This window comes from Cygnus olor, unplaced genomic scaffold (genome assembly GCF_009769625.2).
Source record: "Cygnus olor isolate bCygOlo1 unplaced genomic scaffold, bCygOlo1.pri.v2 scaffold_170_ctg1, whole genome shotgun sequence".
NCBI lineage: Eukaryota > Metazoa > Chordata > Aves > Anseriformes > Anatidae > Cygnus > Cygnus olor.
In genome coordinates this window covers 1-27,405 of record NW_024429113.1, presented here as the reverse complement: position 1 = coordinate 27,405, position 27,405 = coordinate 1, and the positions used below count along the sequence as shown (strand labels likewise).

Here is a 27,405-nt window from a genome sequence, read left to right as displayed (position 1 = left end):
GGGGGGGGGTCCGGCTGTTTTCCTCACTGGGGGGGCATCGGGGGCGTTCCTGCGAGCGGCGAGGGAAATCCTGGGGGGAAAACGAGGGAAATCCTGGGGAAACGGCGGCGTTAAAGTGCGAAGAGACCCGGGAGGGGCGGGAGGAGCCTTCCCTGTGCTCTCCCAGTGGTACCATGAAAATCCAGTTTAAAGCCGCCCCCGGACTGGGGGAGGCCGACGGCGGTGGCAGGGGAAGGCTCGGGCATCCTCGCCGCGGTCACGGCAGCCAAATTCCGGGTTTCCTTCCCCAAAACGAAACCCACCCAGCCTCCCCTTAAAAATCAGCACCGGCGTTTCTGGAGGAAAAGAAAAAAAATGGGGAAAAAATAAACAAACAACAACAACAAAAAAAAACACAAATCCAGACAAAACGGATTGGGGTCCCCCCAGCTCCCCTCCGGTAAGTGCTTAATGCCAGAATTCCTGGAAACGGGGAGAAATGTGGCGTTCCCGGCAAAAAGGCAGCGTTGAGCGGGCGGCCGGGCGCCCTCGAAGGTTTTCCTGCTCCGGTGCTCGCTCGCGGTGCGATTTGAGGGAAACGGCCCCGATTTAGGGTCGGTCCCGGGGAGGTCGGACAAGGGTTGGGTGCTGCTGGAGGGGCCTCGGGGCGCAGGATGGGTCCTGGGATGCGTCGGGCCAGGGTGGGCGAGCCTTGGAATGGTTTGGAATGCGTTGGGTGAGCCTCGGGCCACCTGGCGTGAGCCTTGGGATGGTTCGGGTTGTGTTGGGGGAGCGCTGGGCCACCTCGTGTGAGCCTTGGGGTGGTTCAGAATGCGTTGGGTAATGGCTTGGGCTGTGCTCGATGAGCCTTGGGATTGTTTGGGCCACGTTGGATGAGCCTCGAGGTGGTTTGGGCCACGTTGGCTGGGTCTTGGGCCACGCTGGATGGGCCTTGGGCCACGTTGGATGGGCCTTGGGCCACGTTGGATGAGCCTTGAGGTGGTTTGGGCCACATTGGATGAGCCTTGAGGTGGTTTGGGCCACGTTGGCTGGGCCTTGGGCCATGTTGGACGAGCTTTGGGCCATGCTGGATGAGCCTTGAGATGGTTTGGGCCATGCTGGATGAGCCTTGGGCCACCTCACGTGAGTTTTGGGGCCACCTCACGGGAGCTTTGGGCCATCTTGTGTGAGCCTCGGTTGGTTTGGGGCTGCACTGGCCCAACTTGAGCCGTGTCGGACAAGCCTCGGGCCTCGCGGGACCACACAGGATGAGGCCCAGGCCACGTTGGATAAGCCTTGGGTTGTGCTGAACCACAGCAGGAGAGCGCGGGCCGCACTGGACCACATCGGGTGAGCCTTGGGCCACGTCAGACCGCACTGGGTGAGCCTTGGACCACACTGCATCACGCTGGAGGAGCCTTGGATGTGGTGGAGGAGCCTCGGGCTGTGCTGGACCACTTTGGATGAGCGTCGGGCCATGGCAGATGAACCCTGGGCTGCGCTGGACCACGCTGAATGAGCGCTGGACCACATCAGATGAACCCCGGACTGTGCTGGACCATGTAGGATGAGTGCTGAACCATACCAGATGAGTTCTGGGCCACGTAGGATGAGCCACGGACTGTGCTGGACCACGTTGGATGGGTGCTAGACCACATCAGATGAACCCTGGACTGTGCTGGACCATGTACGATGAGCGTTGGACCACATCAGATGAACCCTGGGCCACATAGGATGAGCCCCGGACTGTGCTGGACCACACTGGAGAGGTGCTTGACCACGCTGGACCACGCTGGATGGGTTTTGGACCATGCTGGACCACATCAGGAGAGCCTCGGGCTGCACCAGACGACGCCAGCTGAGCCCCAGGTCGCGCTGGCCGCGCTTCGGGCCCCATTGTTTGCGCCGCGGCCGCAGCCCACGGGACACGAGGGGCTTGGCGGCGCTGAGCCCCGGCGGCTTTCCGCTCACGTCCGCAGCCGAGCCCAAAGCCGGGGCTCAGCCCCCACCCTCTCCTCGCCCCCTGACTGCAATGAAAGGTGGGAAAAATCCTCCCAGGGCCAGTCCGGGCGCCCCGGCGCGCTCCCAAGTCTGCGGCGGGTCAGGAGAGGGCGAGCACAAGCCCAGCTCCCGCCGCCCGGCTCCACGCGGCGCCTGAGACCAGACCGAGAGATTTTTTGTTGTTTTTTTTTTTTCTTTTTTTTTTTTTTTGTTTTCTTTCCCCCCCCCCCTCCATCTCTCTCTCCGGCTCACAGCGAGTGCTGCTCCGCGTGGAGCGGGGCCGGGAGGAGAGGCTGGACGGGCGACTGCGGTGACGGCGGAGGGGTCTGGGGGGGAGAAGGCTGGGCCGTGCCCGGCGCGGCGGGGAGGAAGGGGGCGCCGGTGGGGGCGGCGGATGGAGAGCCGGGGGCGGCACTGGGGGTGTCGAGGATGGGCCGGTTGTAGAAAAAGAAGGGGCACTGCTGGATGAAGAGTTCGATGATTGTCTGGTAGGTGCGGGTGGCCGTCAGGGCGTCCATGGTGCTGAAGTCGGGTCTCATCAGCGTGGGCCAGAAGCAGATGGAGAGGTTCTCGCTCGTCATCAGGTTCACCCGGTGGTTGTGGCTGACCCTGCGAGAGGGGAACGAGACCGTCGCGGGGACATTCCCACCGCCGGCCTGGCTCGGCACCGCAGCGAGCCCCCCCGCGCCTCAGAACCCCGGTACGTACTTGTTCAAGTGCCCGATGACGTATTTGAAGACCTCGTAGTTCTCCTTGGGAAACTTCCTCAGCACCTCCTTCAGCGCGTGGAGCTTCTGCTCCCGGTCGTTGATTTCTGTCGAGATAGAGGGGCCGGATGCAGGGAGGGAAAACGGGGAAGGGCGCGGAGGTGGCAGCCAGCGGGGGCTGCCCGAGCTCTGCTCGCCCCCCGAGACCCCTTCTGAATGAGGGGATTTGGCTCAAAAAGCACCAGCAGGCATTAGAAACACTCCATAGTAACAAGCGACACTAATGAACCATTCATTAGCGCCATGAGGTACGCTGATAAAGTAATTATCGTGCCAAAAGGCAGTAATTAAAATCAAAATGACGCCGCTGGGCGGCGTGGCGCAGCCACCCCGAAGGCTCCTCCGCCACCACGCAGATGCTCAGCGCGTTTCCCCCGCGCCACCGCCGGCCGTGCCTCGTGGTTTGGGGTTTTTTTCTGCCAGGTTTTATAAAAATCCTGGGCAGACGGTGCTGGGAACGTGATGGCAGCGAGAGGCATTGAGGGCCAAGCACCAGCACGTTTCGGGGCACAAAACGTTCCTCCGATGGTGCTCAGGAGGAATCTGGGGTCCTGCCGTGCTGGAAGGATGAACAGTAGGGTCCAGCCCCGGTGCTACTCACTGTGGGCCTCCACCAGCTCGATCTGCATGTTGTACGGGACCAGGGGGTCGGGCAGCTCCGAGAAGAAACTCTTCATGGCCCCGGCCACAGTGTTCACGGTGAAATCCTTCTCTGCCAGGTCCAGGCTGTGATCTGCAAGGAAAGGGGCTGCACGGTTACACCCCAAGAGTGGAGAGGGACCTGAAGCACGGAGGGGGTTTAGGGTGGGCAGCGCGATCCGGGGGGATGCTGGTTTTATTTGAGGAATTCCCCGAGATGGAATTTTGTCGCTTTACGTCGCTTAAAGCCCTGAACTTCCTCCATGGAGGAACTGACCCCAGCCCTGCAGCCTGCCCTGACCGCAGGACAGCTCCAATTTCCACCGGTTTGGTTCATTTAATAAATAATGAACCTCTTCTGATCCCCAACAGCTGAGCCACTGGGTGCTGAAGGAGAGCACACAGGGAAAATGGTAAAACCATTCTTCTGGGAAGCAAGACCCAGAAAAAACGTGGTCTATGGAAACTCCTGGTGCCCAGACCTGGTTATTGGAACCTAACCCAGCGCTGCAAACACCAGGGTAAAGAAGCATCGCCGGGTCAGACCCGTCAGGTTTGTCTGGGTTGTAAAAATCACCGTGGTTTAATATGGCTGCGGTCCACGCATGATAAAATGGGTTTTCATCTGTTTTTACTGCACAGGGCCAGCCCCACCACATCCAGATCCCTGGTTTAGGGCACGGACGTTACCCTGGTCAAACTGCCGCTGCAAGCTCTCCATCTCGGACTTGTTGCCGCTCACGCGATAGATGCCTTCGGTGCTCAGCCCTGGAGAGCAAAAAGAGCCAAAATCAGCACACGGACAAGTGGAAACAGGCAACTTTGGGGAGACAACGTCCCAGCTCGCGTTCTGGGGGCAGCCCCAGCACAAACCCTGCCGGCTTTCCCCTCCTCCATCACGTCCCAGCTGGCTTCCAGCACCCGTTTCCGCGCACCTTTTACCCGTGCATTAATTTCACCCCCGACAGCCGCTCTTTTGCAGCAAGCACAAGATTTGCCTAGGGTTGCACCGACGCCTGCAGCCCGCGGGCCCTCCCTGAACCCATTGGCAGTGGAATTGAAGCCAAAAGCATAACCCGAGCAGGGGACGTGGCGAATATCACCTTGGGAAACGTGCAAGAGATTGTGGCAGATGCCCAGGGGCACTGCAGGTGCTGGGGTGCAGGGGCTTTATGCAAGGTACAGCTCCTGCGCCGCACCGCTTCAAAGCTTCTGATTGCTAAAAAGACGGAGCGGACGCCCTCATTGTCGTAGAAAGCAATTTGCCTCCTCGGGGAAGGAAAACGAGGTTAATGGACCAGCCTCGAGGACCGTCGAACCCCGGGCTGGACACAAAAGGCTCAGTGTTTGGTCGTGCTGAAAAACCCCAGCAGCAGCTGCCACCGTTTGTCTTGCTGGAATTCAAAATAAGCTCGGTGTCGGCCAAGCGAGCCAAAATCTCCATCTTTCACCCCAAGACCGGCCCTGGCAGCCCCTTTGCTTGCAGATTGGCTGCTGATGGATAAAAACCCCTTGGCAGGGCATCCCCGACGCGAGGTCGGGGGCTTTTGGGGCATTTTCTCTGCTGCTTTGGGTCTGCGGCAGCCCCAGCGCCGGCTCCCAGAGCACGCCGCAAATTCGCCGCCACCGCCGCCGGCAAGAGCAGTGGGGCAGCACCGCTGTTTAAAAGCAGACTCGATTATTTCCTGCAATCCTCTTCCGTGTTTATCCTCTCAGATCCTGTTTTTACACCGGCTGCCCGGCACCGAGCTTTCCTCCGCGCGGTTCCAGCCGCGTGCCGCCGGCAAGAGGAGCCCCCCAGCACGGGGATTCGGGAACATCGGCCAACGTCGGGATGTGCCGGGGCTCAGCTTTTACAGCTAGCGCTGAATTTCCACCAGAGGAGGAGGAAAGAGGCAGAGCAGAGCCTTCCACCCTCAGCTGATGAATTACAGAGAAAGAAATGCAGAAGCTGGAGAGGGTTTGGAGGGGGACGCTTCGGATGCGCGTGCCAAAAACCTTTTCGGAAGGTTTTTAACATCGGTAATTCCGGTGTTAATGGTAAAAAACCAAGTGCTGCTGGTGAAAGTACGCCTGCCAGCTTGCTCACCCGTGTCTAGCAGGAACACGGGGAGAGCTGATGTGGAAACCAAACTGATGTGGTTCAAAAGCCAGTTCTTTCTGCTGCGCACTTGTCCTCTGCCACCAAATGAAAAATCCTTAATTCTGAAAACAACCAAATACTGCCGAAAATCGTGTGCTGCCAGCCAAATGCTCAAAGGGAAAAGGGGCAAAGGTTCTGTTTTTTTCAAAAAAAAAAAAAGGAACGGAAGCCCCCCCCCCAACCACGACGTTTAATTGGGTGATTTTTTTAATATATGTAGAAAATGTAATATATTTCAAGCTCTGAAGTCACCTGCTAAACGCAGGAGAACGACGTGCCACCCGTCCTGCTTCCTGAGGGTAAGATCTCTCCAAAAAAACCCAAAACCCTGAGCCTTAGGGCAGGAGAAAGCTTTCCAAAGGCCACTGACGTGCTGCAGAGCACAAAACCTTCCGCTGAGAGCCCGGCGGAGGCCCCGCAGGAGGCTCCTACCTGTGGCCTCGATGTACTCGATGCACCTCTCGATGAAGATGGGGATGGGTTTCTCCGGAGTTACCACGCTGCTCAGAGGCACCCCGAAGTAGTTGCTTTCCCACATCGCCTTCGTGATGGACGGCCGAGGCTTGGGCTTTGGTTTCTGCAGGAGAGAGCGGAGCGGGGGTTAGGGTCAACACCAAAAAAAAAAAAAACCTCCCGTTTATTCACAAGCAGCAAAGCCGGGCCCGAGAAATGAGAAATCTGCTGCCGCAGCCCCGTGCAGCTCCGCGAGGAGAGAGAAAGTGTCCTGCGGAGAGAGCCGGGATTGCACCTTCAATTAAGCACTGCTAATTATCACGGCAAATCCTTGCTATGACCTCTCCAAGGGAATTACTGTTACACGATGAAAACGATGTTTCTTTGAGTGGGTTGCTGTTACTAACTACTCAAGTAGTAGTATCCCTCATTTTTCCCCAAAACAGGTGGCAGAACGGTAAAAGGACACGTGGGGAAAACAAACAAACCTGCAGGGACCTTTCCAAAATTTGCCATCAGCTTTCAGGGAATTAACGCCCAGGTCCAACCGCGGCGATGTTTTGGGGTTTTCCTCCCCAAACCAGCTCGGAGCTGCCCCCCAAGGGCAACGGGGCATATTTTTGCTGAAAATCTCATCCTTTGGAGTGATGCTCGCCCACACCTAATGCTGCACCTCCTGGGGTTTGTCTTCGGTGGAAAATAAATGCTGTTTTCCTATAAATACGTGTTTTGCCACGGTCTTTTGCTAGAAAACCCCTTTGGGCATTTGCTGGGAGAGGCGTAGAAGGGAATCACCAGAAAAGGGGAGAAACTGGAGAAAAAGGGGGATGGAAAGCTGGTTCAACATGCTGGGATGGCGTAGGGAATGCATCCTCAGACCGATCTCAAATTGCTGCCGTTGTGACCCAAAAGAAACCCTGGCGCTGTTTCAGCCCAAGCGCAGCAGTACCGGCCACCACGGTAAGGATTTTAACCAAAACGGCAAGGATTTGTTAGAAAGAGATTTATAAAAAAATGATCATTTCGGGGACTTGTTCCTGCAGAGCTTCAGGTGCCAGGGAAGGGCCGCGCCGTGGTGTTTTAGGGTGGAAAGCGAAAGCTGGGATTCGGGAAGAAATCACCACCACCAGGTGCGCATTTGTGATTAAAAAATCTCCTATTTTGGCTGTTTGGTGGGGTTTTTTTTTGCACTTTGTCCTGCCAGCGAGCTGAAGACGAAAGCACCCCTGGTGCCACCAAGCCCCGCGGGGTTTGGGTTTCCTGCAGGACACGGCCAGAGCGAGGGACTTTTCCGCTCAGAGGAGCGAACGGCGGCCAAACGGCAGTGTGCCGGCGGCCAGCCACAAGGAAACGCCACCAAACCCCGAGAATTGGTTAAACCACGGGGTAAATTGGGTAAAACGCTGAGCACGGCCTCGTTGTCGCCAAACCTTTCAAGCCTCGAGGCCGCCTTGCCCCCAGCGTGCGCAGCGCGTCCCGCGGCGCATCGGACCCGAAGGAGAGGGGGGGGAAAGGAAAGAGGAAATCTGCCCGCTGATTAAGTTAATTATCAAGTGAGTCATCGAGGGAAGAAGAAAACTAAAAAAAAAACAGACTGGGGGGAACTGCTGTCAGCTGCAGCATCCGCTCCCCAGCCCCGCGGAGGGCACCGATGGCTCTGGAAGGCCCAAGGACCTCAAATATCCGCCTAAATTGGGCTTTTGTGTCAAATTCCGCGGATTTAGGTGCAATTTGCTGTGGGCACAGCTGCGTCTCCCGCCAGAGAATCTTACACAGGGTATTTGTGGCAAAACGGAGGGATTTTGGGGAGGTTTGAAGCGCCTTGTTAGGGGTACGGGGTTCAAGCGCTGCCACCGCCGCTCTCGTTTCTCACAGATTTTGTCTGTTTTAGCCAAAATGCCAGTGTTTGCTGCAAAAAAAAAGCATTTCTGCCCCTGCCCTGGATGGCGCTGTGCAGGCTGACCAAGTCAAAAACCAAAAAATATGAAATTTTCAGAGTCACCAAAACAGCGGGGGGTGGAATAAAACCCAAATTACTGCTCGGGGGGGCATTCAGGGGCCCCCAAACCTGGGCACGGCAGCGCCTTCGGAAGCTCCTTTGCTCCTTTGCTTTTTCCTGTTTGGTGACAATTTAAGAGCTGCTCGCCCTTCGTTTCCAATGGAAATTAATAATGCCTTTTAATTTCCTTAATTGCTTTTGCAGCGGGCTCCGCCGGCAGCTCCCGCTGCTCCCTCTGCTGGGTCCAGGCGGCCGAGCACGGGGTTTTGCTTTTTCTGGAGCTCCGGACTGCCAAAAATACCCAAATTTGGGGCATTTTGCCTTCGGAACCCCCCAGAAAGGAGATATTTAGCTCGGTTCCTCCTCCGGCTTTGCCTCTGTCATTGATGCAAATATTTTCTTCGCGGGAACGGGAGTTAAAAAGGGGGAGTTTGGGCTGAAAAGCTTCAAATGTGCAGCTTTAAACTGGTGCTGGCAGCTGGGACCTGAAACTGGGCATTTTTCCAGCAAAAAGCCGCCCTGGGGGTCGCTCCTGTCCTGTGTTTTGGGCTGCGCCTCCTGTTCCCCCCGAAATTCCCTGTTTTTCTGCAGAGTCACGAAATGCCTGGGTCGGGCTGGCCAAACGCGCCGGGGCTGATAAGGAGCCGCGGAGATAAACCTCGTGTTTTCCACCCCGCTGCCAACGGAGCCCATAAAGGACAGCTCCAGCTGACGGTGTCGGGGTCACCTTCACCCGGGGGGTGAGCACCAGGACCAAAATGGCTTAAAAAGCCACAAAGAACCCCTAAATCCCCTGTAAAAACCACCCACAAACCCTGGTTACGCCCGAGGTTGCCCCCAGCGGAGAAGCCCAGCTGGCAGCGCTGGTGGGACGGAGATTTTAGGCTTTCCTGCCGGAGAGCCAAGCAGCACCGGGTTTCCCTCTCCGGGACGGAGAGGTTTCTGTCTGAAAAAGGGAGAAAAAGCCTTAGCTGGAAGGCTTACGGACAGCAGCGTAATTATGTCACATCGAGCTGGAGTTACGCTGTCACCAGAGGATCCCTGAGCAGAGCAGGCACGCGCCACCGCCAGATCATTTACTATCTGCCACGACCGCTTCTTAATTGCTTTTTAAAAGACGTCCAGGAGTGCTGCAGATGGAAATACAGGCGGCTCATCCCAACAGCCTGGGCTCTGGCTTCCTTTACGGTTTGATTTCCGCGGACCGCGTGGCCGAGCTCCGGCTCTGCTGAGATGCCCGCGGGTGCTGGCGCTGCTCCGAGCCGTGAGCCTCGAGCGAGGAGTCCGGGGGCTGCCCCGTCCCCCAGCATCGCCGCTGTCAACGCCTGCCAGCCTCTGCAGAGGGGGGTCGGCAGCTGGGTTTGGAGAGCCAAGGCAGCACAAGGCGGCTGGAGAAGAGGCTGCAATAATTTGCCCGTGCTCTGAGCGTAGGGCAGGAGGCGGCTCGCCCGTGCCCTGCCTCGCTCCGCGATGCCACGCAGGTAACGCTGACCCCACTACGCTTTACAAGGCAGACACGGGCACGTTTTGGCACAGCCGAGCGGCAGCTAATTGTAGCCTGAAACTTGTTAGAGGGGACACTCGTAACTTCTGAGCACGGGGCGAACCCTCTCGGAAGCGCGCGGCGGAGATGGGGTCAGTCTGGGTGTGACCGAAAACGTTAAGGACTGCAGACTTCATTGACTCCAAAGATAATGCCTTTAGCTTCGGCTGTGGAACTCAAGTGATAATTCAGCCAACTGCTTCTAAATCCAGCAGTTGTTACTCTTAGAGGAAAAATAGCATTTATTTATTTATTTTTAAAATGGAACAGGCTCCCCCAGAGATGTAGTCACGGCACTGAGCCTGTCGAAGTTTAAGAATTGTTTGGCCTGTGCCCTTAGTTACATGCTCTGAATTTTTGGGTACACCAGTGTGGTGCCAGGAGTTGGACTCAGTGATCCTTGTGGGTCCCTTCCATCTCAGGATATTCTAGGATTCTACGACTGCAGCTTCTCGCAGCCCACACCAGCAGCAGCTGAGCTCCCGCCCAATAAAACCAGCAGAAAAAAGCGATCCTGCCCTCAGCTCGTAGACCAGCACGGCGGCAAGGTTTCCGCCCTCGCTCGCGACCCATGGGCAAGAAGCACCCCTTACCTTCGTTGTCCTCCTCAAGCTGCGCAGGATGTTCCTCCGCCGGGGATCCTCCCCGTCCGCCGACTCGTAGGGGATAACGGCGTTGTCGCCCTTATACCCTTGGGAGCTCTGGTCTTCCTCCTTCTTCCGAATCGGCCCCAGCTCATCGTCGCTGCCCACGCTGAAGCTGGTCCGGTAGCTGGCAAAGCGGCCGAGCCTCGTGCAGCGCGTCCGATACAGCACGGGCTTGCTAACGGCCGACACCTTGCGGCCCCGCTCCAGCGAGCTCGTGTCCATCTCGCTGTCTGAGCCGTTGCCGCTGCCGTTCGACTGGGTCTTGTTGATGTTGCGGATGGTGATGATCTTGCCCTGCGTGCTGTCGTGGGGCACGGAGTAGATGTTCTCCTCCTCGTTCCTCGGCTTGACCACGGCGTCCATCGGCTCGGCGTAGTCGGAGGGATCGAAGCCATCTGTGGGCAGCCAGCTACTGGAAGACACGGACTTCCTCTGCCCGTCCCGATGCCCCTGCTCCAAATACGACAGATCCCCCTTCGTGATGTCAAAATGCACGGGGGGCTTTGGTTTCACAGGAGGAGGTACTTTGTTGTTCAGCTTGCTTTCAAAAGTGCTCATGACGGAGATGAAAGACAAGCTGTCGTTCCCCTCCAGCTCCATGGAGAGCTTCGAGTGGTCTTTGGGCAGGGCGGGCACAGCCGTGTCCTCCCTGAAGGGGCTGTAGGTCGGGGGCTCGATGTCCTCCTCCGAGTCCTGCAGGTTGGAGTTGCAGAGCGGCGAGCCCGCCCGAGGCGAGTTGAACACTTCCTCCGTCGTGCTGCACGCCTCGGCCACGTTGTCGTACATGTGGGTGGCTTCGATGATGTTTTTTTTCTCCACCACGTCCTTGAAAAACGAGTGGAAGATCTCGAGCTTGTGCTGCGGCTGGCTGCAGGGTATGGCGGTGAACTTGCCGTCGATCTCCTGGGCGATCTCCTCGCCCTCGGTGAGCTGCTCCCTGCTCAGGTCATTGTCCAGGATGTCGACGGCGCCGTCCGTGAGCGCCACGAGCTGCACGGGGATGATGTCCTGCACCTCGCACAGGAAGGCACGGAGCATGGCCAAGGACGCCTTGCGCTTCGCTGCGTAGAACACGATGTACCCGTGGACGAGGCGGCTTTTCCTGACGCTGAACGACGAGTGGTAGGAAAGCAGCGAGAGCTCCAGGCGCCGCCTGTGCGGCCCGACGGCCAGCTCGAGGAGGATGGAGCTGCTGCTGCCGCACGGCGAGGGCCGGTACGTCTGCGACTGCAGGATGGGCGCGAGGAGGTCGTCGGCGTCGAAGGGATCGCCGCACATCAAGCACATGACGATCCGCAGGTCCACGTCCGCCAGGTCCTTGATGCTGGACGTGGAGCTGACGAGGTTGAGGTTGCGCTTCGAGTCCAGCAGCCCCTTCAGAACCTGGCTGATCTGCTTCTCGTTGATGTTACGGCCGTAGGCGATGCCCGCGGACGCGGGGTCGAGGAAGACGCACTGCAGCTTGCTCGCGATCTGCTGGCCCTGCTGGACCAGGCTGTGGAGCGTCTCGCCGCTCGTGTCCCCTCTCTTGTTGACCAGCATCAGGGTCAGGGGAAGGTGGGCCAAGTGATTCTCCCTCCGGCCGATGGTCGACTCCCTGCTCTTCTCGATGCTTTCCACGACGTAGGAGAGCGACTCCTTGGAGTTGTAGAGGCAGAGGCAGCCGTGGGGCTGGAAGGTGGGCGTCTGGAAGGCGTTGACGGGCAGCCGGACGTTGCCCTCGATTGGCCGCAGGGACAGCTCGTACATCTTGCCCTCGATCACGTACTTGTCGTCGTTGGTGCACAGCGCCCGGATCTCGTTGGCCAGCTCACGCGCCAGCCCGTCCTTGCCCAGGATCACCAGGTTAATCCTGTCGATGTTGGCGTCCGAGAGCAAGTTCTTCTGGTTGCGCTCGGACGGCCTGATGAAGCAGGAGCTGACCAGGTGCTCGATCTTGGAGTCGATGCAATCCGGGCAGCTCGGGCACGTCTCCTTCGTCGGGTGGTAGACAAAATGGATGTGCTTCAAGATCAGGGCGTCCCGCTCGGCCTGCAGCTTCTGCAAGGCTTTGAACCGCTGCTCTTCTCCCAGCACGTCCTGGATGACGCCCATCTTCTCCTTGCTGGGTTTGGCGTCGAGCTCCAGCTCGTAGAACAGCTCCGAGTACTCCAGGAGCAGCTCCTGAAACTCCTCCTTGGCCTTCTCGATGATCTGTTTTTGGTGCTTGCTGTAGATATCCATGTAGATAGACTCCTCCAGCCACATGTAGAAATCCTCGTTCATGATGAAACTGCGGGCTTCCTCCCAGGGCTTCCCAGGCGTGATGAAAGGGGAAGTCTCCAGGTTTTCTTTGAAAGCTCTCCTCATCTCCGCTCTTTTCCTCTCGTTCCTCAGCTTCTCCAAGTGAGCCTCATAAAGCTGCTCGGCGGGCTGGGTCTCCATCAGGTCGAAAGGGATGCGCTCGTTCTCCATGTTGTCGATGTGGCTCGTGGCGTCCCAGGGGGTCTCCTCCAGGACGACAAACCACTTCAGAAAGTCCGGCTTCGCCTCTAAGAGCTTCTCCACCTTCACGCAGCTCAGGTGATCGATCTCGTCCAGGTCCGGGATGAGGGCCTCGAACGCCTGAGGGAGCTTGGCGAGATACATCTTCCTCCTGCGCTCGATGTGCTCCTGCTTGAGGCGGTGGACGTGCTGTAGGAAGAGCTTCTTGGCCTTCTGCGTTCCCTCCAGGTAGACGTACTCCTGGTACTCCGCCGAGGACTGCATCTTGCGGCTGACGTTCGACCACGTCTCGTTGTGGTTCTTGACGATACGGCTCACCAGCCACTCGTACTTGTCCTTAGCGGCAGCAATCTGCTGGCTTTGCTGTTTCAAAGCTTCGAAGTAGGGGATGATTTTTGTCTTTCCCCGGCTTTTGTCGACTAGCTGCACTAAGGTGTTGAAGGCCAGGTCGATGTTCACGTTGGATCTGGCCGACGTCTCCACCACCTGGAGGTTCTTTTTGCTTAAGGCAAAAGTATGTGCATCCCTAATGTACCGCTCCACGCCCTCGTCACACTTCGTCAGGACCACCACGATGGGCTTTTTCGTTTTCGCGAGCTGATTGTAAAGGTTCGAAACGAATTTCAGCTGATCGTCAAAGTTCCTGTTCATACCCCTGCTAACGTCAATGCAAAGAAGAAAGCCATCGACCAGCAGCTTTCCGTCCGGCATCTGTTTTTGTTCAAAGTCCTGCTCCAGCCCGAGCTGATCAGTGCAAAAGTACATGAGCTTTTCAGCCGACGCCAGCTTGGTCGCCGCAGCCCGCTTGATGTAGGGCTGCAGGGCCGTGCTGCGGTGAGGCTGAAAGGTCTGGTCGTCGATAAACTCCGTCTGCTCCACCACGTGCATTTTACACTCGGCGCAGTCCTCCAGGGAGCGCACGACCTCCCCCCAGTAGAGGAAGTGGTCGTTATTGACGACCCTTCCCCCAAAGTCACTGGTGCTGAGGACCGAAGTGTGGTCCAGGTGAAACTCGTCGGCGCTGGGCCGGACGAAGCGGTTGCAAAGGCAGGATTTCCCAATGCCGCACTGCCCCTTCTCCTTCTCCGTCCCCGACAACCCCACCACGCTAATGTTATAGGTGGGAATGCGAACATCTTGCTTTCTTGCCATCATCATCGTCCGCACATCCTGTCCCAGCCCACCGCTTCCGAGAGGATTAGTGTTCGCGGCTCCGGCGCTCAGCGGACGGAGGGGTGGCAGCTCTCAGGCCAGGTGGGGCGCCGGGGCGAGGAAATCCCTCGGGCCCATACTGCGCGCGCCGGCAGCGGCTCAGTTCTCGCCGATCCCCGGCGTCGGGTGGCCGACGTTTACCCCTAGGAGAAAGAGAAAGGAGTGTCAGCGCCCAGCAGAGCCGATTCCTCCCGCGCCACCGAACGCTGCCGCTGGCGCCAGGACGCGCGACCGCCCCGTCGAGCCCCGTTCTTGGGATTTAACCCCAAAAATGAAGCGAGAGAAGCAAAACGACCTGGCTTGGCTTTGCTCTTCGACAGCGATCAAGTGCAGCACCGGCTTACTATCTGATCCCACTTCCACCGGCGGGATTACCTCTCTCACCCACGGCTTGGTCTAATAGGATCAGAGCAGTTTAGAAAGGAAGAGGCAGAAGGAGAAGGATCCGGCTAAAGCCCTACAGAGGAGCCCTGGGCGCGCTCGGAGCCGCGGCGGCAGTGTCTTCCTCGGAGGAAGGAGCGCTCCCAATTGGCACCCTCGATCCCAATTAGCGCCCTCAATCCCAATTAGCGCCCTCAAAACGCGGCAATTGGCCTCGTTTGTTTTACAATACGAGAGCAAAAAGGGTTTTGCAGCTCCAGGAAAGGCGAATTAATGCAGATGACACCGGGAGCCCTGCCGGGGAGCCAGGGCTCTCCTGCGCCCGCTGGGGTGGCCGGACGAGGCAGTTCTTCCAGTTCTGTTCTCCTCGGGCTGGGTTACACAACACGCAAAGGCTGCTGCAAACCCGAAACGCCGCTGCACGCTCCCAAAAACCTACCCCAACGCCTGATCCCTTCGTCGAACCCCTCGGCGAGGTCGCCCCCAGCAGCCGAGGTACCGGCTCGCACGGTTCTGGAGGCTGCGAGGAGGGTGAAGGTGAGGAATCGGGGCGAAACGCGGGGATTTGGGGTGAGACGCGGGGATTTAGGGCGGTTTAGGATCCTGCCCTCGGCGCGGCCGCCCTTTCCGGCTCTTCCCCGAGCACGATGCTTCCTGCAGGAGCACCATTCACCCGCAGCGCGTGTCGCTCCTCGGGGCGAGCCTCTCGCAGGTAAAAGGGCGGAACAACCGCAGCACCGGTGCAATGTAAACTATGCTGCCGAGCAGCTGTCAAACCCTTAATTATTTTGAATAATTACTCATCGCTGAATTTTAAGGAATGCAGCTACTCCCTGGGAGGCTGGCCGGGGCTGGGCGCCGCTCGCGCGGCCTTCCTGCAGCTCCTGGGGGAGCACCGCTGTTGCTCCCTCATTTTCCTCAACCCTCGCCGTTTTTCCCCGTTTGAGGACAGGGCACGAAATCGGGTGCAGAGGGGTGCCCGGCCCCACGGTGCTGTTTCAGGGTGCTGCTGCTCTCCTCCATCCTCTCCGGGGCACGGAGCCGCCGCGTTTGCAGCGGGGCGGGCTCGGCACGTCGCTTCGCTGGTTCAGCCCCCCCTCACCCCCGTGCTCGGCAGGTTCACAAAGCACCGAGCAGAGAAACCGTGGCAATTTTAGGGTTTTGGACGGGCTGTGGGAATCGTGTCGGCCTCTGCGGTCGTGAATTGAGGAAGCGGTTGGGCCGCGGGCATCCGAGGGGCCCGGGCCGTGGCGCCGCGCGGCTAACCGAAGCCAAAGGAAAACCACAGCCGTGACAAAGGCGTCGGCGGTCCCCTTTCGCTTCCCCCAGACGGCAGGACGGGGCGAGGAGCAGCCCCGGGGAGCCTTTCATCCTTCCCCGTCCGCCGGGGTTCTGAGCGGCGCGCGACGCCGTTCACACGCGGGGAGCGGGCTGCCGGACAGCCCCGAGCTGGAAGCTCTCCGCTTAACGATTAATCTGTGATTTGCCCCAAAAGGAGAGGCCGTCCTGGAGGGGGAGGTTCAGCAGAGGGACGACAAAACTGCGGGGGGGGGGGGGGTTCGCGATTTAGGATCGTTCCTCGAGGCGGCAGCTGCGCGCTGTCCAACCCGACATCCTTCTGGGCGTAATCCTGCCAACAGGTAACAAAACTATCCCCTTTAAAAACACAAAACGTTTAAAAATGACCCCGAGAAGAAAGGCTGACGCAGGGACCGCCACGTTTTCCACGTTAACCCAAGAACCAGCCTGCCGGCAGCGAGGGTTTCCTCCCGCTCGTCCCTTTTCTCACACGTGCCCGCGCACGCAGCGGGTGCCCGAAATGGGTCATCGGCATCTTTGGGAAGAGTGATTTGAGCTTTAAGCATCTGGGGCCGAAACGCTTTAATCCGGTGCAGCAGATGGGCTGCTCGCAGGCGGAGGGCGCGCCGCAAGCACCTCCGCGCCCCGGTCCCCGACCCGGCCCTCTCACCGCCCTCCTGATGATTTTTTTTGAAAAACAAACAAACAAACAAACAAAAAAAACGCAAACTGCAAAGCTGAGGATCAGTTCCGGGAGGGATCCGGTGGGTTCCATGCTCCAGATCCCCGACAAGCGAAGAGAGCGAGGCGAGGGGACGCGGTGAGGGAGGGTCCCGCGCTGCCCCCGCCGCCACGCGTGCCGTTTGCTCCCGGCGCGGGCCGGGCACGGCGCCCGGTTGCAAAAGCATTTCCACGAACGGGCTCAGGGAGCAAAAGGCAACTCCAGCGAGGGCAGCTCGCCGGGCACCTCCTCCAGCGCCAGCGCCGCCGCCGCCTTCGTCCCGCTCGGGTTCCTTCGCACGCGCAGCGGCAAAAAGCCCCCGGTGGCGAGACGCCCAAACGCAGCGCCATCGGGGTTCCTCGCCCAAAACTCGTGCCGATCAGACGCAGATAATTGGGAAAAAATAACAATAAATCACTGCAGGCTCTATAAAAGTGGAAAGCGCCACTCGCCCTCCTGAGCGCCCCCCCCGCCCCACCCCCCCCCACACGCCGATCGGCTCCAAAGCTTTCCGTTTTGGTGATAAAAAGGGGGAATTGAGGTTTGGGGAGCGGGGTCGCCGCCGGGTTTTCTGCCCGCGGCGGGGAAGCAGACGGACGGATCGCCCCGGTGGCGGGACAGGGGGACAGCCCACCCGTAACCCCCAAAAGCTTCGGGTCCAGAAGCCACGCAGGGCTCGTCGTACGCCCTCCTAACCCTTCTCCGTCCTTACAGCGCGGCGTCCCGGGGTCCCCGCTCGGCTCCGCTCCCTCCTCCGGCCCCCCCCGGCTGCGGCCAACCCGTCGGGAGCTCGCTTTCGTTTTCTCCCCTAAAAGCCTGAGTCAGGAGTTACTCATTTACGCTGGAATACCCTCCCCGCGAAGCCCGGGCGGAGAGGTGACGCGGGAGGACGAGGAAGGAGGAAAAAAGGACGGCACGGCTCACGAATCCCCGCCGAGCTGGGGAAGCTGGCAGCACGACCCAAAGGGATGGGAGAAAAAAAAAAGGAAAAAAAAAGAAAAAAAAAAAAGGTATTTTCCAGCCTCAAACACCTGAAAGCTGGGAGCTGTCGCAGCAGCCGGCTTCCCTCGCCTCGCCCGCCGTGGGAGAAGCTCCAGGCTGGGGTTCGAGCACCCTGAATTTTGGGAAGCTCGAGGGCAGCACCGATATTCGGGGTTTTGGTGCTGCTTTTTGTTTGTTTTTCCAACACGAGCTACCTCCGTGTTTTTGTGTTTTCGGTTCTCCCGGGACACGAACACGCGCCTGGCCCCGAGCGCTCTGTGCAGGGAGAGGTGACGGGGCTGGAATATCGGCAGGAGCAGCGTTCCCGGTGGGAAATTGGGGGGAAAAAAGGCACAAATGGCTCAAGGACACCGAGTTCCTTCCTCCCACGTGCCTGAGCACTGAGCGGGGACGGAACTGCCCGTCCCGTGCGAGTGCCCGCTGGGGGGATCATTTCATTAAAAAAAAAAACAAAACAAAAAATGAAGGGTTTGGGGTAGATGTTTTAAACGTAATCAGCTGAGGCTTTAAATTAGAAGCGCGCCGGGATCACGCCACGTCCCCCAGGGGACCAGCCCCGTCCTGCAGCAGGTTCACGGCCCAGCGGTGGGACAGTTGCTCTCATTTTCGATAAAAAAAAAAAAAGGCGAATAACGACCGCAAAGGGAAAATAACGACCCCAAAAGGAAAATGACGACCCCAGCAGCCTTCCAGGGGCAGCTCTGCAGCCGCTTTCCCGGCATCAACGAGCAAACATCCCCAGCCACGGGGTCCGCAAGCCACCGGGTGCCACAAGCAGGGCTCGGGCACCGCGCTTGGAGCTGCTTCACCCCCCCCCCCACCAGAGCCCGCGGGGAGCCCCGAGAACCCGACCCGGAGGCTCCGGCGGCGGCCGCGGGAGGTCCCCGTGTCCCGGGGAAGCGCCGCCGGGTGTCCCGGGGTCCGGCCGCGCTTATCTCAGGCATTTCGGGGGAGGCCGGCCCCGCCGCCTTATCTAAGGGCTGCGAAATATCTCCCAGCTTAAATGGTGGAATAGTTGGCCGGGGGCCAGGTGGCCTGGACTCTCTCCCCCAGCTGGGTCATTAAACCTCTCCGACTAAAGGGGAAAATAAAAAAAAAAATAATAATAATAAAAGCGCCAGGCTGCGGTTAAACGGCACCTCGCGTCCACGCCGGACCGGGATTTTCGGCCAGGGGACAGGCGAAGCTGCCGAGGCGGCTGCGATCCCGCGGGTGACAGCCGGGTTTTAGGGAGGGGGTTTTGCTCTTGCTCAGCAGACCCCAAAGCTCTCGTCCAGCGCGGGGACGCGGAGGGAACGGGGCTCATCGCGCGGCAGCCTTGGGATGGGGTTGGTCCCGTGCCGGTTAACGGGGCCGGCCAACGCGGTCGGGGGCATCTCGTGGCACGACACGAGCGCAGCCGGGTCCGCGGTAACGTTAGAGCGAAAATAAATACCCCCGAGGCTGCAACCCCTTCCAAGGAGCCACCCAAATACCCCCGCGGGCATCCGCAGCGGGACGGCGCAGCGGGAGAAGGAAAACCTTCCCCTAAAGCTCGCTTCTCCCTCCCCAGCTCTGCCCCGCGCCCTCGGGACCGTGCCAAAGCCTCGGGGACCGGCACCGAAGCCTCGGGGACCGGCGGTCTCCAGGCGCAAGGTGAAGGTCAAGCGCAGCCAGGTCGGGGACAGGGTCGGGACGCGAGCAGGAGGCGCGGCGGGCAGCGCTCGCCCCGCAGCGTCCCGCTTACCTCCAGCTCCGGGCCCTACCCCGCCGTGCCGGCGACCAAACCTCGTTTTCCGACCAAATAAACGAGGGCAACGTCCAAGCCCAGGCAGATGAGTCAGCACGGGGGGAGCCGAGCCCTGTCAAAGTGGCAGGGATCTGTCAGGGGAAGAAGGAAGGACGGGTGAGCGCGGCCCCGGCCCCGCCAGGCTGCCCGCCCCGATCCTAGGCCACACCAATTAGCTCGGTGCCGGCTGGAAGATAATTAATTGGGCGAAGCCGGGTGGATTGGCAGCGGGTTCTCCCCGGGTGCCGGGTCCGTTCATGGGTTCTTAGGGCCTCCGCCTGCTTCCTCCGTGGGAATCTTGGGACTTCGGGGCGGGCAGTCGCCCAAAACCTCGGCCCCGTGGCCACGGGTCGCCCGCTGGTGATCCCAATTGTCCGGTCCGTGGTACACGGAGCAGTCCCGAATTTCTGGTCCATGTCACACGGAGCGATCCCAATTTTCTGGTCCACGTTCCGTGGAGCGACCCCCATCTTCTGGTCCGCGTTACATGGAGCAATCCCCGATTTCTGGTCCGCGTTACACGGAGCGATCCCAATTTTCTTGTCCGAGTTACGTGGAGCACCGCGGGCACCCTCGCACTCCATCAGCTCCCGTCCCTCGCCGAAAGCACCGCACGGAGCAGGGATAAATCCTGACTCGGGACGGATCCTGACCCGGGATAGATCCTGACCTGGGATGGATCCCGACCTGGGATGGATCCCGACCCGGGACAAATCCCAGCCCGGGACGGATCCTGACCTGGGATAAATCCCGACCCGGGACGGATCCTGACCCGGGATAGATCCTGACCTGGGATGGATTCTGACCCGGGATAAATCCCGACCCAGGATGAATCCCAACCTGGGACGGATCCCAACCCGGGACGGATGCCGACCCAGGATGGATCCCGACCCGGGATAAATCCTGACCCGGGGTAAATCCCGACCCATGATGGATCCTGACCCGAGATAAATCCTGACCCGGGACGAATCCCGACCCGGGATGGATCCTGACTTTGGATAAATCTTGACCCGGGGTAAATCCTGACCTGGGGTAAATCCTGAGCCGGGATGAATCCTGACCCGGGATGAATCCTGACCCGGGATGAATCCCAACCCAGGATAAATCCTGACCCAGGATAAATCCCGACCCGGGATGAATCCCAACCCGGGATGAATCCTGACCTGGGATAAATCCCGACCTGGGAATCAAGGACGCACAGGACCCAGCCAGGAGACACCTGGCCACGTCCTAACGCCTTGCCCAGGAACGGGGACTTTGCTGAGATTTATTTATTGTTTTTTTTTTTTTTTTAACATGGGAAGGGGAAGGAGCAGCACCGCGTGCCCACGAGGGCAGCGAGCCCTTCAGGAATTCACAGCTGCCGAGCGTGCGGCGCCGGCTGGAAGGGGAGAAATGGAATTCGGGGCCAAAACGCCGCGGTTCGGTCAAAGCCGGTCGCAGCCCCGAGGGAAGCGGGGGGTTTTGCTGCAAAAGGGGGGAAAAGCGGTGCCAAAAAAAAAAGAAAAAGGGACAGCACCAAAACCTCATGGGACCCGCAAGCAGCGCCAGGATGGGGCCTCCTGGACCCTCCGGTGCCCCCCGAGCATGGGCTGGGGGTGAGGGGATGGAGCCCCCCCGGCCCCCCGAAGCGTCGGGGAGCAGCCCCCGGGGATGGGACCAGGGGCTTCACCCCGACCCCAAGGACGGCCGCACGCAGGGACACGCGCCGCGCCTCGGGGGCGGAGGGGCTGGGGATGAGATGCCCCCCAAACAGGGGGAAAAAAAAACAAAAAAAAAAAACAGAAAAAAGGGATTTAACCCCCCCCCCCCCCCCGGTTCTCTTAAAATCCCCCCAAAAGGAAAGCGTCGCCCTGCGGAGGCCGAGCTCCCGGCGGAGGCCGGCCTCCCGTTGGAGGCTCCCGGCCCGGTTTAGGGCCGAGGTTTAGGGCCGGGCACGCAGCCCGCAGCACCTGCGCTCGCCCCCCCCGGTGCTCCCTCGGGACCCGGTGCCCCCGGTGCTCTCCCGGGACCCTCGGAGGGCGCAGGCCGGCGCCGAGGCTCGTTCCGGAGGGAGGCCGCCGTGGGGGGGGGGGCGGGAGGAGGAGGCCGCGGGCCGGGAAACGGCGGGGGGAAAAATGGGAAATAAACCCGAAATCGCTGCAAATAAAAGGAAAAGGAGCGGCGTTGGGGAGGGTCCCGCCTTGGAGGGGGGGGGGGGGGGACGACGACGAGACCAGGGGAGGCCGCGGCCTCGCGGAGGTTGGGAGGCAGCCGGAGAGCGGTGCCGGGAGGGCGCCGAGCGGCAACACGTGGGCGAGACCCCGAGACGGCCCCGCTGCGGCGTGGAGCCTCCCGGTAGCCTCCCAGTAACCTCCCAGTAGCCTCCCAGTAGCCTCCCGGGAGCCTCCCGGTAGCCTCCGGATCCGGGGCCCGGCCGAAGCCTCCCGGAGGCCCACGCGACCTCGCCCGGCCGCGGGCGCTTTCGGGGCCCCGAGGCCGAAGCCCCGGGGGTGGCGACGTCCCCGGGACGTGAAGGAGGCCCCCGGGGGGGCGGGGGGGGGCGGGGCCCCAAACCCCGCGTCCTCCCCGGGCCTCCGCCGGAGGCTGAGCCTCCGGATGGGCCGGAGGGAGGCCGGAGAGCCCGGTGCCGGCCTTCGGGGGCTGAGGGGGGGGTTAAGGGGGGGGGCACGGAGCTCTGGAGGCTTTTTTTTTTTTTGGGGGGGTGGGGGTGGGGGGGGTGTCGCTGGCCGCCCTCCTCTGGAGGCCGAGAGGAGGCTGGGGGCCTCCCCCCCCCCCACCTTGAGCCCCCTTCCCTAAAATGTTCGGCCCCGAATCCGGAGGGGCAACGGGTGCTGCCCCCCCCCCTGCTGGGGGGGGGGACGGGGACGACACCTCTGCCCCCCCCCAGGAACTGGTGGGGCTCTCCCTTAACCTAAAGGGCAGCTGCTGGGGGGGGAGGATGGGAGTAGCCCCCCCCCAAATATTTTTTGGGGGGGCTTTAAAGCCGGCCCCCCCCAAGCCATCACCTTGCTGGGGGAGGTCTTAAAGGGAACGGGGGGGGGGGAATTTGAGGGGGGGGGGCTTAATGGGGGGCATCCTGAGGGGGGGTTAAGTGGGGGGGGCTTAAATAGGGGGGGCTTAAAGGATCCTTAAAAGGGGTGGGGTCCCTAAGGGGGGGTTCTAAAGGGGGGGTCCCAAAGGGAGGGTCTTAAAGGGGGGGTCTTAAAGGGGGGGGGTCCTAAAGGGGGGAGATCCTAAAGGGGGGGGTCCTTAAAGGAGAGGGTCCTTAAAGAGGGGGGGGTCCTTAAAGAGGGGGGGTTTTAAAGGGGGGGGGTCCTAAAAAGGGAGGGGGGGGTGTCCTTAAAGGGGGGGGCTGAAGGCTCCTTTCCCCCTCCCCACTTAACGGAGGAGGGGGGGGGGTCCTCCGGTGCCCCCCCGCCCCCACAACGGCCTCGCCCTGCCCACGGCTGGGGGGGGGGGGGGGGGGCGGCCCCGACCCCCCCCCCCCCCCCCCCCCGGTGCGGGGGGGGGAGGGGCGGGGCGGGGGGAGGGGCGGGGCGGGGGTCCCGGTGCCCCCTCCCCCACCCCCTGGGCGGGGGTGGGGCCGGCCCCATTGTTCCTTCCCGGCGGGGGGGGGGGCGGGGGGGGGGCGCTGCCCGCTCCTTACCGTGGCGACGGCGGCGGCGCGGGGCCGGGCCGGGGGCGGCGGCGGCGGCGGCGGCGGGCGGCGGCGGCGCCATCTCCCCCCGCGGGGCCGCCGGGGCGGGCTGGGCCTGTAATGGCGGCGGCGCCTTCCTCCCCCTGCCCTCCTCCTCCTCCTCCTCCTCCTCCTCCTCCTCCCTCCCTCACGGCCGGGGGGGCGGCGGGCAGCGGCGCGCGCGCGGGGGCGCGCGGCGGCGGCGGCGCATGCGCGGGCGGCGGTGGCGGCGGCGGCGGCGGCGGCGGCGGGGGGGGGGGCGGGGCCGAGCGGGGCGCGCGCGCGCGCCCGGGGATGGGAGGGGCGGGGCCGAGGCGGCGGCGCGCGCGCGAGCGCGCGGGGAGGGAGGGAGGGAGGGAGGGAGGGGGGCGGGGTTTTGAGGTGCGCATGCGCACTGCGCCGCCCTCTACGGCCGGGCACGGTCCCCGAGGCAAAAGGGGGGGAGGGGGGGAGTGAGGGGGGGGGCGCGCGGGGCGTGCTGGGAGTTGTAGTCCAGGGCTCGGCTCGGAACTACGCGTCCCGGCGGGCCCCGCGCGCCCAGCGGATATCCGGTGCGGGGGGCCGGGCTGCGAGGGGGGGGGGGCCTGGCAGGGACGGCAGCGCCATGGTGAGGAGCGGGGGGGGGCCGTGGGGGGCGGCGGGGCCCCCCCCATTGGGGCTCCCACAGGGTCACGGCACCCGGGGGGGGGGCCCTATGGGGCGGTCTGCGCGGGGGCCTTCCCCTATGGGGTCCTTACGGGGGTCTGGGGGGGTCCCCTTTGTAGTGTCCCTATGGGGGGGGGCCTTGGGGGGGAGCGTTGGGGTGACCCAGGGGTGCCCCCCCCCCCAAGCAGGTTTGCCCCGTGGGTCCTTATACGATCATTATAGGGTCCCTATAGGGGAGGTGTTTGGGGGGGGTCCCCTTTGTAGTGCCCCTATGCGGAGGTTTTGGGGGGGGCGTTGGGGTGCCCCAGGGGTCCCCCCCCAAACAGGTTTGCCCCATGGGTCCTTGTAGGGTCCCTATAGGGGAGATGTTTGGGTGCCCCAGGGGGCTGAGATGTTGGGGGGGGTCCCCTTTGTAGCCCCCATATGGGGGGGGCTTTGGGGGGGGGGGCATTGCGGTGACCCAGGGGTCCCCCCCCCAAGCAGATGTGCTCCATGGGTCCTCGTAGGGTCCCTATAGGGGAGATGTTTGGGTGCCCCAGGGGGCTGAGACGTTTGGGGGGGTCCCCTTTGTAGTGCCCCTATGTGGGGGGGGGAGGGGCTTTGGGGTGCCCCATCGCAAGCTCCCTGTGGGGTTTTGGAGGCGTCGGGGTGCCCCAGGGGTCACCCCGTTACGGGGTCCCTATAGGGGAGATACTGTGGTGCCCTGTGGGGCTGAGTCACTGGGGGGGGGGGCCCTTTGTAGTGTCCCTATAGGGGGAGGTTTTTGGGGGGGGGGGGATGTTGGGGTGCCCCGTTGCAAGCTCCCTATGGGGATGGGGAGACCTTCAGGGCCCCCGTGGGGCACCCCGCTGTAGGATCCGTGAAGCAGGCTGCCATGGGGGCGCCCCTATAGGGAGGGGGAGATTTTGGGGTGCCCCGTGGGGCTGGGCGGCTGCGGAGCGCCCCTGTGGGGTCCTCACAGCGGGGGGAGGCGCACCCTGAGGGCTGCTCCCCTAAAGAGGTGGGGGGGGGGGGGGGGGCCTCAAAATACCCCGGAAAGGGGAAGCAAAGCCCCCGAGAGAGGCTGACGGGGGGGGAGGATTCCCCGTCCGTCCCCCCTCGCCCCCAGTGCTGTGTTTTTTGTCCCCCCCTCCCCCCCCGGGGCAGATCCGCTTCATCCTGATCCAGAACCGGGCCGGGAAGACCCGCCTGGCCAAGTGGTACATGCAGTTCGACGACGACGAGAAGCAGAAGCTGATCGAGGAGGTGCACGCCGTCGTCACCGTGCGCGACGCCAAGCACACCAACTTCGTGGAGGTAAACGCCCCCGAAACCCCTCCGGTTTGGCCTCAGATCCTTCCCCCACAGCTGCCTGGCGCCAGCCCCGAACCCGAGGCCTGCGATTCGGTTCCCTTTTATTTTATTTATTTTCTTTTCATTTTTTTTTTTTTTTTTTTTCGCTCTTCCTCCTGTTTTTTCTCCCCCTCCCCGTTTCCTCCCCCGTAGTTCCGCAACTTCAAGATCATCTACCGGCGCTACGCGGGGCTCTACTTCTGCATCTGCGTGGACGTCACCGACAACAACCTGGCCTATCTGGAAGCCATCCACAACTTCGTGGAGGTCGGTGGGGGCCCGCGGGCCCCATCCCGCCCCCGCCGCCTTACGGCAGCCCCCCCGGGGGCGGCCCGATCCTGCCCGCTGCTCCTTCCCTCCCCGCAGGTCCTCAACGAGTATTTCCACAACGTCTGCGAGCTCGATCTGGTCTTCAACTTCTACAAGGTGAGGGCGGGGCGGGCGTGGGGAGCTCCTGTCCCCCCTGTCCCTAAATTTGGGGGGGGGGGGGGGGGGGGTTTGGGGGTCGCCCCCCTTACGCCCCGCCGCCCGCAGGTCTACACGGTGGTGGACGAGATGTTCCTGGCCGGCGAGATCCGGGAGACGAGCCAGACGAAGGTGCTCAAGCAGCTCCTGATGCTGCAGTCGTTGGAGTGAGCGCCCCCCCCGCCCCCCCTCTGGCCTTCCTCCTCCTCCTCCTCCTCCTCCTCCTCGGCCGGAGCCGGGGGGAGGGGGCGGGGGGGGGGGGGGCTGCGGGCTTCCCGCTGTGCGAATGGAACGGGGAAGGGGGCCCCCCCACCCCGCCGCCGTGCCCCCCCCCCCCCCCCCCCACCCCAAAAGGGACCAGCCCCCCCCCCCGCCGTCGTCGTGTCGTGAATAAACGTGGCTGTGACGTGCCGGAGCCCCCGCGCGTGTGTGTGTGTGTGGGGGGGACACGACGAGGGGACGCCCCTCGCCCTGCTGGGGTCCCCAGGGGGGTCCCGGTGTCGCCGTCCCGCTGTCCCCATGCCGCTGTCCCCCGTCTCCATCCCCCCTCCCCCGTCTGCTCGTGTCCCCGTCCCCACAGGCTGATGACTTGGGGGGGGGGGGGGGGGGGGACGGCTGAGGACCCCCAAGGGTCCCTTGGGCTGTGTGTGTGGGGGGGGGGGTGATGTGGGGACCCCCAGGGTGGACGGAGACCCCCTGGGAGTCGCTGGGGACCCCTTGGGGTGACCAGGGAGGGCCCTGGGGACCCCCCAGGATGGACGGGGTGCCCCTGGGGTGGCTGGGGACAGGTAGGGTGGTACCAGAGGACCCCCCCCGGGATGGCTGCGCCCCCCCCCCCCCAAAGGGATGTCCAGAAGCCCCCGGGGTTGCCTTAAGGGGGGGGTTTAAGGGTGCGAAGGAGCCCTGCGGGTGTCACACGAGGGTTTATTGGGGGGGGGGGGGGGTCCGGGCCCCTCACCCCCCCTGCCCCAAGCGCTTCACGGCGGGGTTGGGGTACTCGGGGTTCTCGACGGCCCCCGGGCCGAACTTGAGCTCGAGGAAGGCGCGGGCGTTGTTGGGCGCCATGGCGGTGAAGCCGGCGAAGGGCAGCGGCACCAGCGGGCGCAGGAAGCGCTCGGGGAACTCCACGTCCTGCGGGTGCCCCAGCCACGTGTCCTTGGTCATCACCCCGGCGCGGGCGTAGAAGGGCCACAGGTCGACGTGCAGCCGGTTGGCGCGGCTGTAGTGCACGCGGAAGAAGTCCCCTTCGGCCGCCTTCTCCCAGACGAAGCCCTCGGCGTCCTCCACCGCGCCTCCCGCCGCCGCCTCCCGCAGCCACCGGCACTTGCCGGCGTCCTCCCGGTAGATGCCCAGGTCCACGTCGTAGTCCCAGGGGATGATGTCCCGCAGGCGCACGGCGCCCAGCAGCGAGCCCCCCTCCAACCAGTACCGCACGCCGGCGGCCTCCAGCGCCCCGGCCACGTGCCGGGCGGTCTCGCGCAGCGCCCGCAGGCAGCACGGCGGGGTCCAGCGCCCTGCCAGGAGGTACTGGGGCGTGCGGGCGTGCACGGTGCCGAAGCAGCGCGCCGTGTCCTTGCCGCAGCCGTACCAACGCTCCCGCCCGTCCGCCAGCACCTCCCGCTTGATGCCCAGCTCGCGCAGGAGCCGCCGCCGCCGGGCCCCCGCCAAGCTCTCGGCTTTCCACCGGTTGTGGGGGGAAGCCGGGGGGGCCGGGGCGGCGGGGAAAGCTTCGGGGAGCACCCGCAGCCCCCAGCCCCGCAGCGCCGCCTGCACGAAGAGGGCGGTGGGCAGCGGGCGAGCCAGGGGGAAGGAGAGGTTGAAGAGGTCGCGGGTGCGCAGCAGCAGCACGGCCGCCCCTTCCACGGCCCCGCAGGCCCCCCCCGGCCCCCCGGGGCCGTAGCGCGCCGTCCACTCGCGCAGCTCCACGCGCAGCCCCAGGCACCGCAGCGGCTCCGTCCCCACGGGCGCCGCCACCACCCGGGCGTCCCCGGCCTCCAGCGCAGCCCGCATGCGTTCCAGCAGGCCCGGGTGGGCTCGGGCGCCGTCGGGGACCAGCGCCACGTGGCGGGTGCGGACGTGGAGCTCGGGGCGCGAGTCCCGGGGGGGACGGTCGGGAGCCGGGCGCAGAAGCAGCACCCGCGCCCCGGGAGGCAGCGGTACCGGCGGGTAGGGCGCCGCCTCGGCCGCCACCAGCACGGGCAGCGGGAGCGCGGCGAAGGAGCGCGCGGTGCCGGCCACGTCGTTCT

The 27,405-nt window shown here is 62.6% G+C and overlaps 4 protein-coding genes across 19 annotated transcripts; 1 reads left to right on the top strand and 3 right to left on the bottom strand.

Annotated features, from left to right (window-relative positions):
- On the bottom strand, positions 1 to 1,803 carry LOC121063294 (DNA-directed RNA polymerase II subunit RPB1-like). 13 transcript variants are annotated; one of them, XM_040543692.1, is made up of 6 exons: positions 1,675 to 1,803; positions 1,543 to 1,622; positions 1,004 to 1,490; positions 931 to 972; positions 765 to 878; positions 1 to 733 (listed from the first exon to the last, which is right to left on the bottom strand). In XM_040543692.1, the coding sequence occupies exons 1-6, from the start codon at positions 1,801 to 1,803 to the stop codon at positions 314 to 316; spliced, it is 1,272 nt and encodes a 423-aa protein (XP_040399626.1). In that variant the 3' UTR covers positions 1 to 313. The 13 variants fall into 13 exon arrangements, with proteins under 13 accessions (XP_040399626.1, XP_040399619.1, XP_040399621.1 ...); XM_040543685.1 differs by having other exon boundaries at positions 931 to 1,490; XM_040543687.1 differs by having other exon boundaries at positions 952 to 1,490.
- ARHGAP35 (Rho GTPase activating protein 35) lies at positions 1 to 22,750 on the bottom strand. Of its 4 annotated transcripts, none has more exons than XR_005815943.1 (8): positions 14,688 to 15,242; positions 10,118 to 14,010; positions 5,962 to 6,106; positions 4,077 to 4,154; positions 3,349 to 3,480; positions 2,689 to 2,794; positions 993 to 2,589; positions 1 to 920 (listed from the first exon to the last, which is right to left on the bottom strand). XR_005815943.1 is itself a non-coding variant. In XM_040543683.1 (7 exons), exons 2-7 carry the CDS (start codon positions 13,811 to 13,813, stop codon positions 2,229 to 2,231), a joined length of 4,518 nt encoding a protein of 1,505 aa, XP_040399617.1. In that variant the 5' UTR covers positions 13,814 to 14,010; positions 22,688 to 22,750; the 3' UTR covers positions 1 to 2,228. The 4 variants fall into 4 exon arrangements, 2 of the variants coding, with proteins under 2 accessions (XP_040399617.1, XP_040399615.1); XR_005815944.1 differs by having other exon boundaries at positions 1 to 731; positions 1,140 to 2,589; XM_040543683.1 differs by lacking the exon at positions 14,688 to 15,242 and adding an exon at positions 22,688 to 22,750 and having other exon boundaries at positions 1 to 2,589.
- A 438-nt stretch (positions 22,751 to 23,188) lies between these two features.
- Positions 23,189 to 25,569, top strand: AP2S1 (adaptor related protein complex 2 subunit sigma 1). The gene is made up of 5 exons (XM_040543698.1): positions 23,189 to 23,324; positions 24,509 to 24,658; positions 24,848 to 24,961; positions 25,061 to 25,120; positions 25,229 to 25,569. The coding sequence occupies exons 1-5, from the start codon at positions 23,322 to 23,324 to the stop codon at positions 25,328 to 25,330; spliced, it is 429 nt and encodes a 142-aa protein (XP_040399632.1). The 5' UTR covers positions 23,189 to 23,321; the 3' UTR covers positions 25,331 to 25,569.
- A 497-nt stretch (positions 25,570 to 26,066) lies between these two features.
- On the bottom strand, positions 26,067 to 27,400 carry LOC121063297 (fukutin related protein; the record flags this gene model as incomplete). Its single annotated transcript, XM_040543700.1, has 1 exon — positions 26,067 to 27,400. A coding segment is annotated over one exon (1,287 nt), but the record flags the coding sequence as incomplete, so codon positions are not given.
- Between the last annotated feature and the right edge of the window lie 5 nt (positions 27,401 to 27,405).

Bases quoted from the DNA above. Each gene is read 5' to 3' on its own strand.
- ARHGAP35 (XM_040543683.1), bottom strand. From the start codon at position 13,813: ATGATGATGGCAAGAAAGCAAGATGTTCGCATTCCCACCTATAACATT. The intron at 2,795-3,348 runs GTGAGTAGCACC...CTATCTCGACAG, and splicing joins CGAGCTGGTGGAGGCCCACA to AAATCAACGACCGGGAGCAG. The intron at 2,590-2,688 runs GTACGTACCGGG...CCCCTCTCGCAG, and splicing joins GTCATCGGGCACTTGAACAA to GGTCAGCCACAACCACCGGG.
- AP2S1 (XM_040543698.1), top strand. The intron at 24,659-24,847 runs GTAAACGCCCCC...CCTCCCCCGTAG, and splicing joins AGCACACCAACTTCGTGGAG to TTCCGCAACTTCAAGATCAT. The intron at 24,962-25,060 runs GTCGGTGGGGGC...CCCTCCCCGCAG, and splicing joins CCATCCACAACTTCGTGGAG to GTCCTCAACGAGTATTTCCA.
- LOC121063294 (XM_040543684.1), bottom strand. From the start codon at position 1,803: ATGTGGTCCAGCATGGTCCAAAACCCATCCAGCGTGGTCCAGCGTGGT. The intron at 1,623-1,674 runs CATCGTACATGG...TGGTCTAGCACC, and splicing joins ATCTGATGTGGTCCAACGCT to CATCCAACGTGGTCCAGCAC. The intron at 1,491-1,542 runs CATGGTCCAGCA...GCGCTCATTCAG, and splicing joins ATGGTTCAGCACTCATCCTA to CGTGGTCCAGCGCAGCCCAG.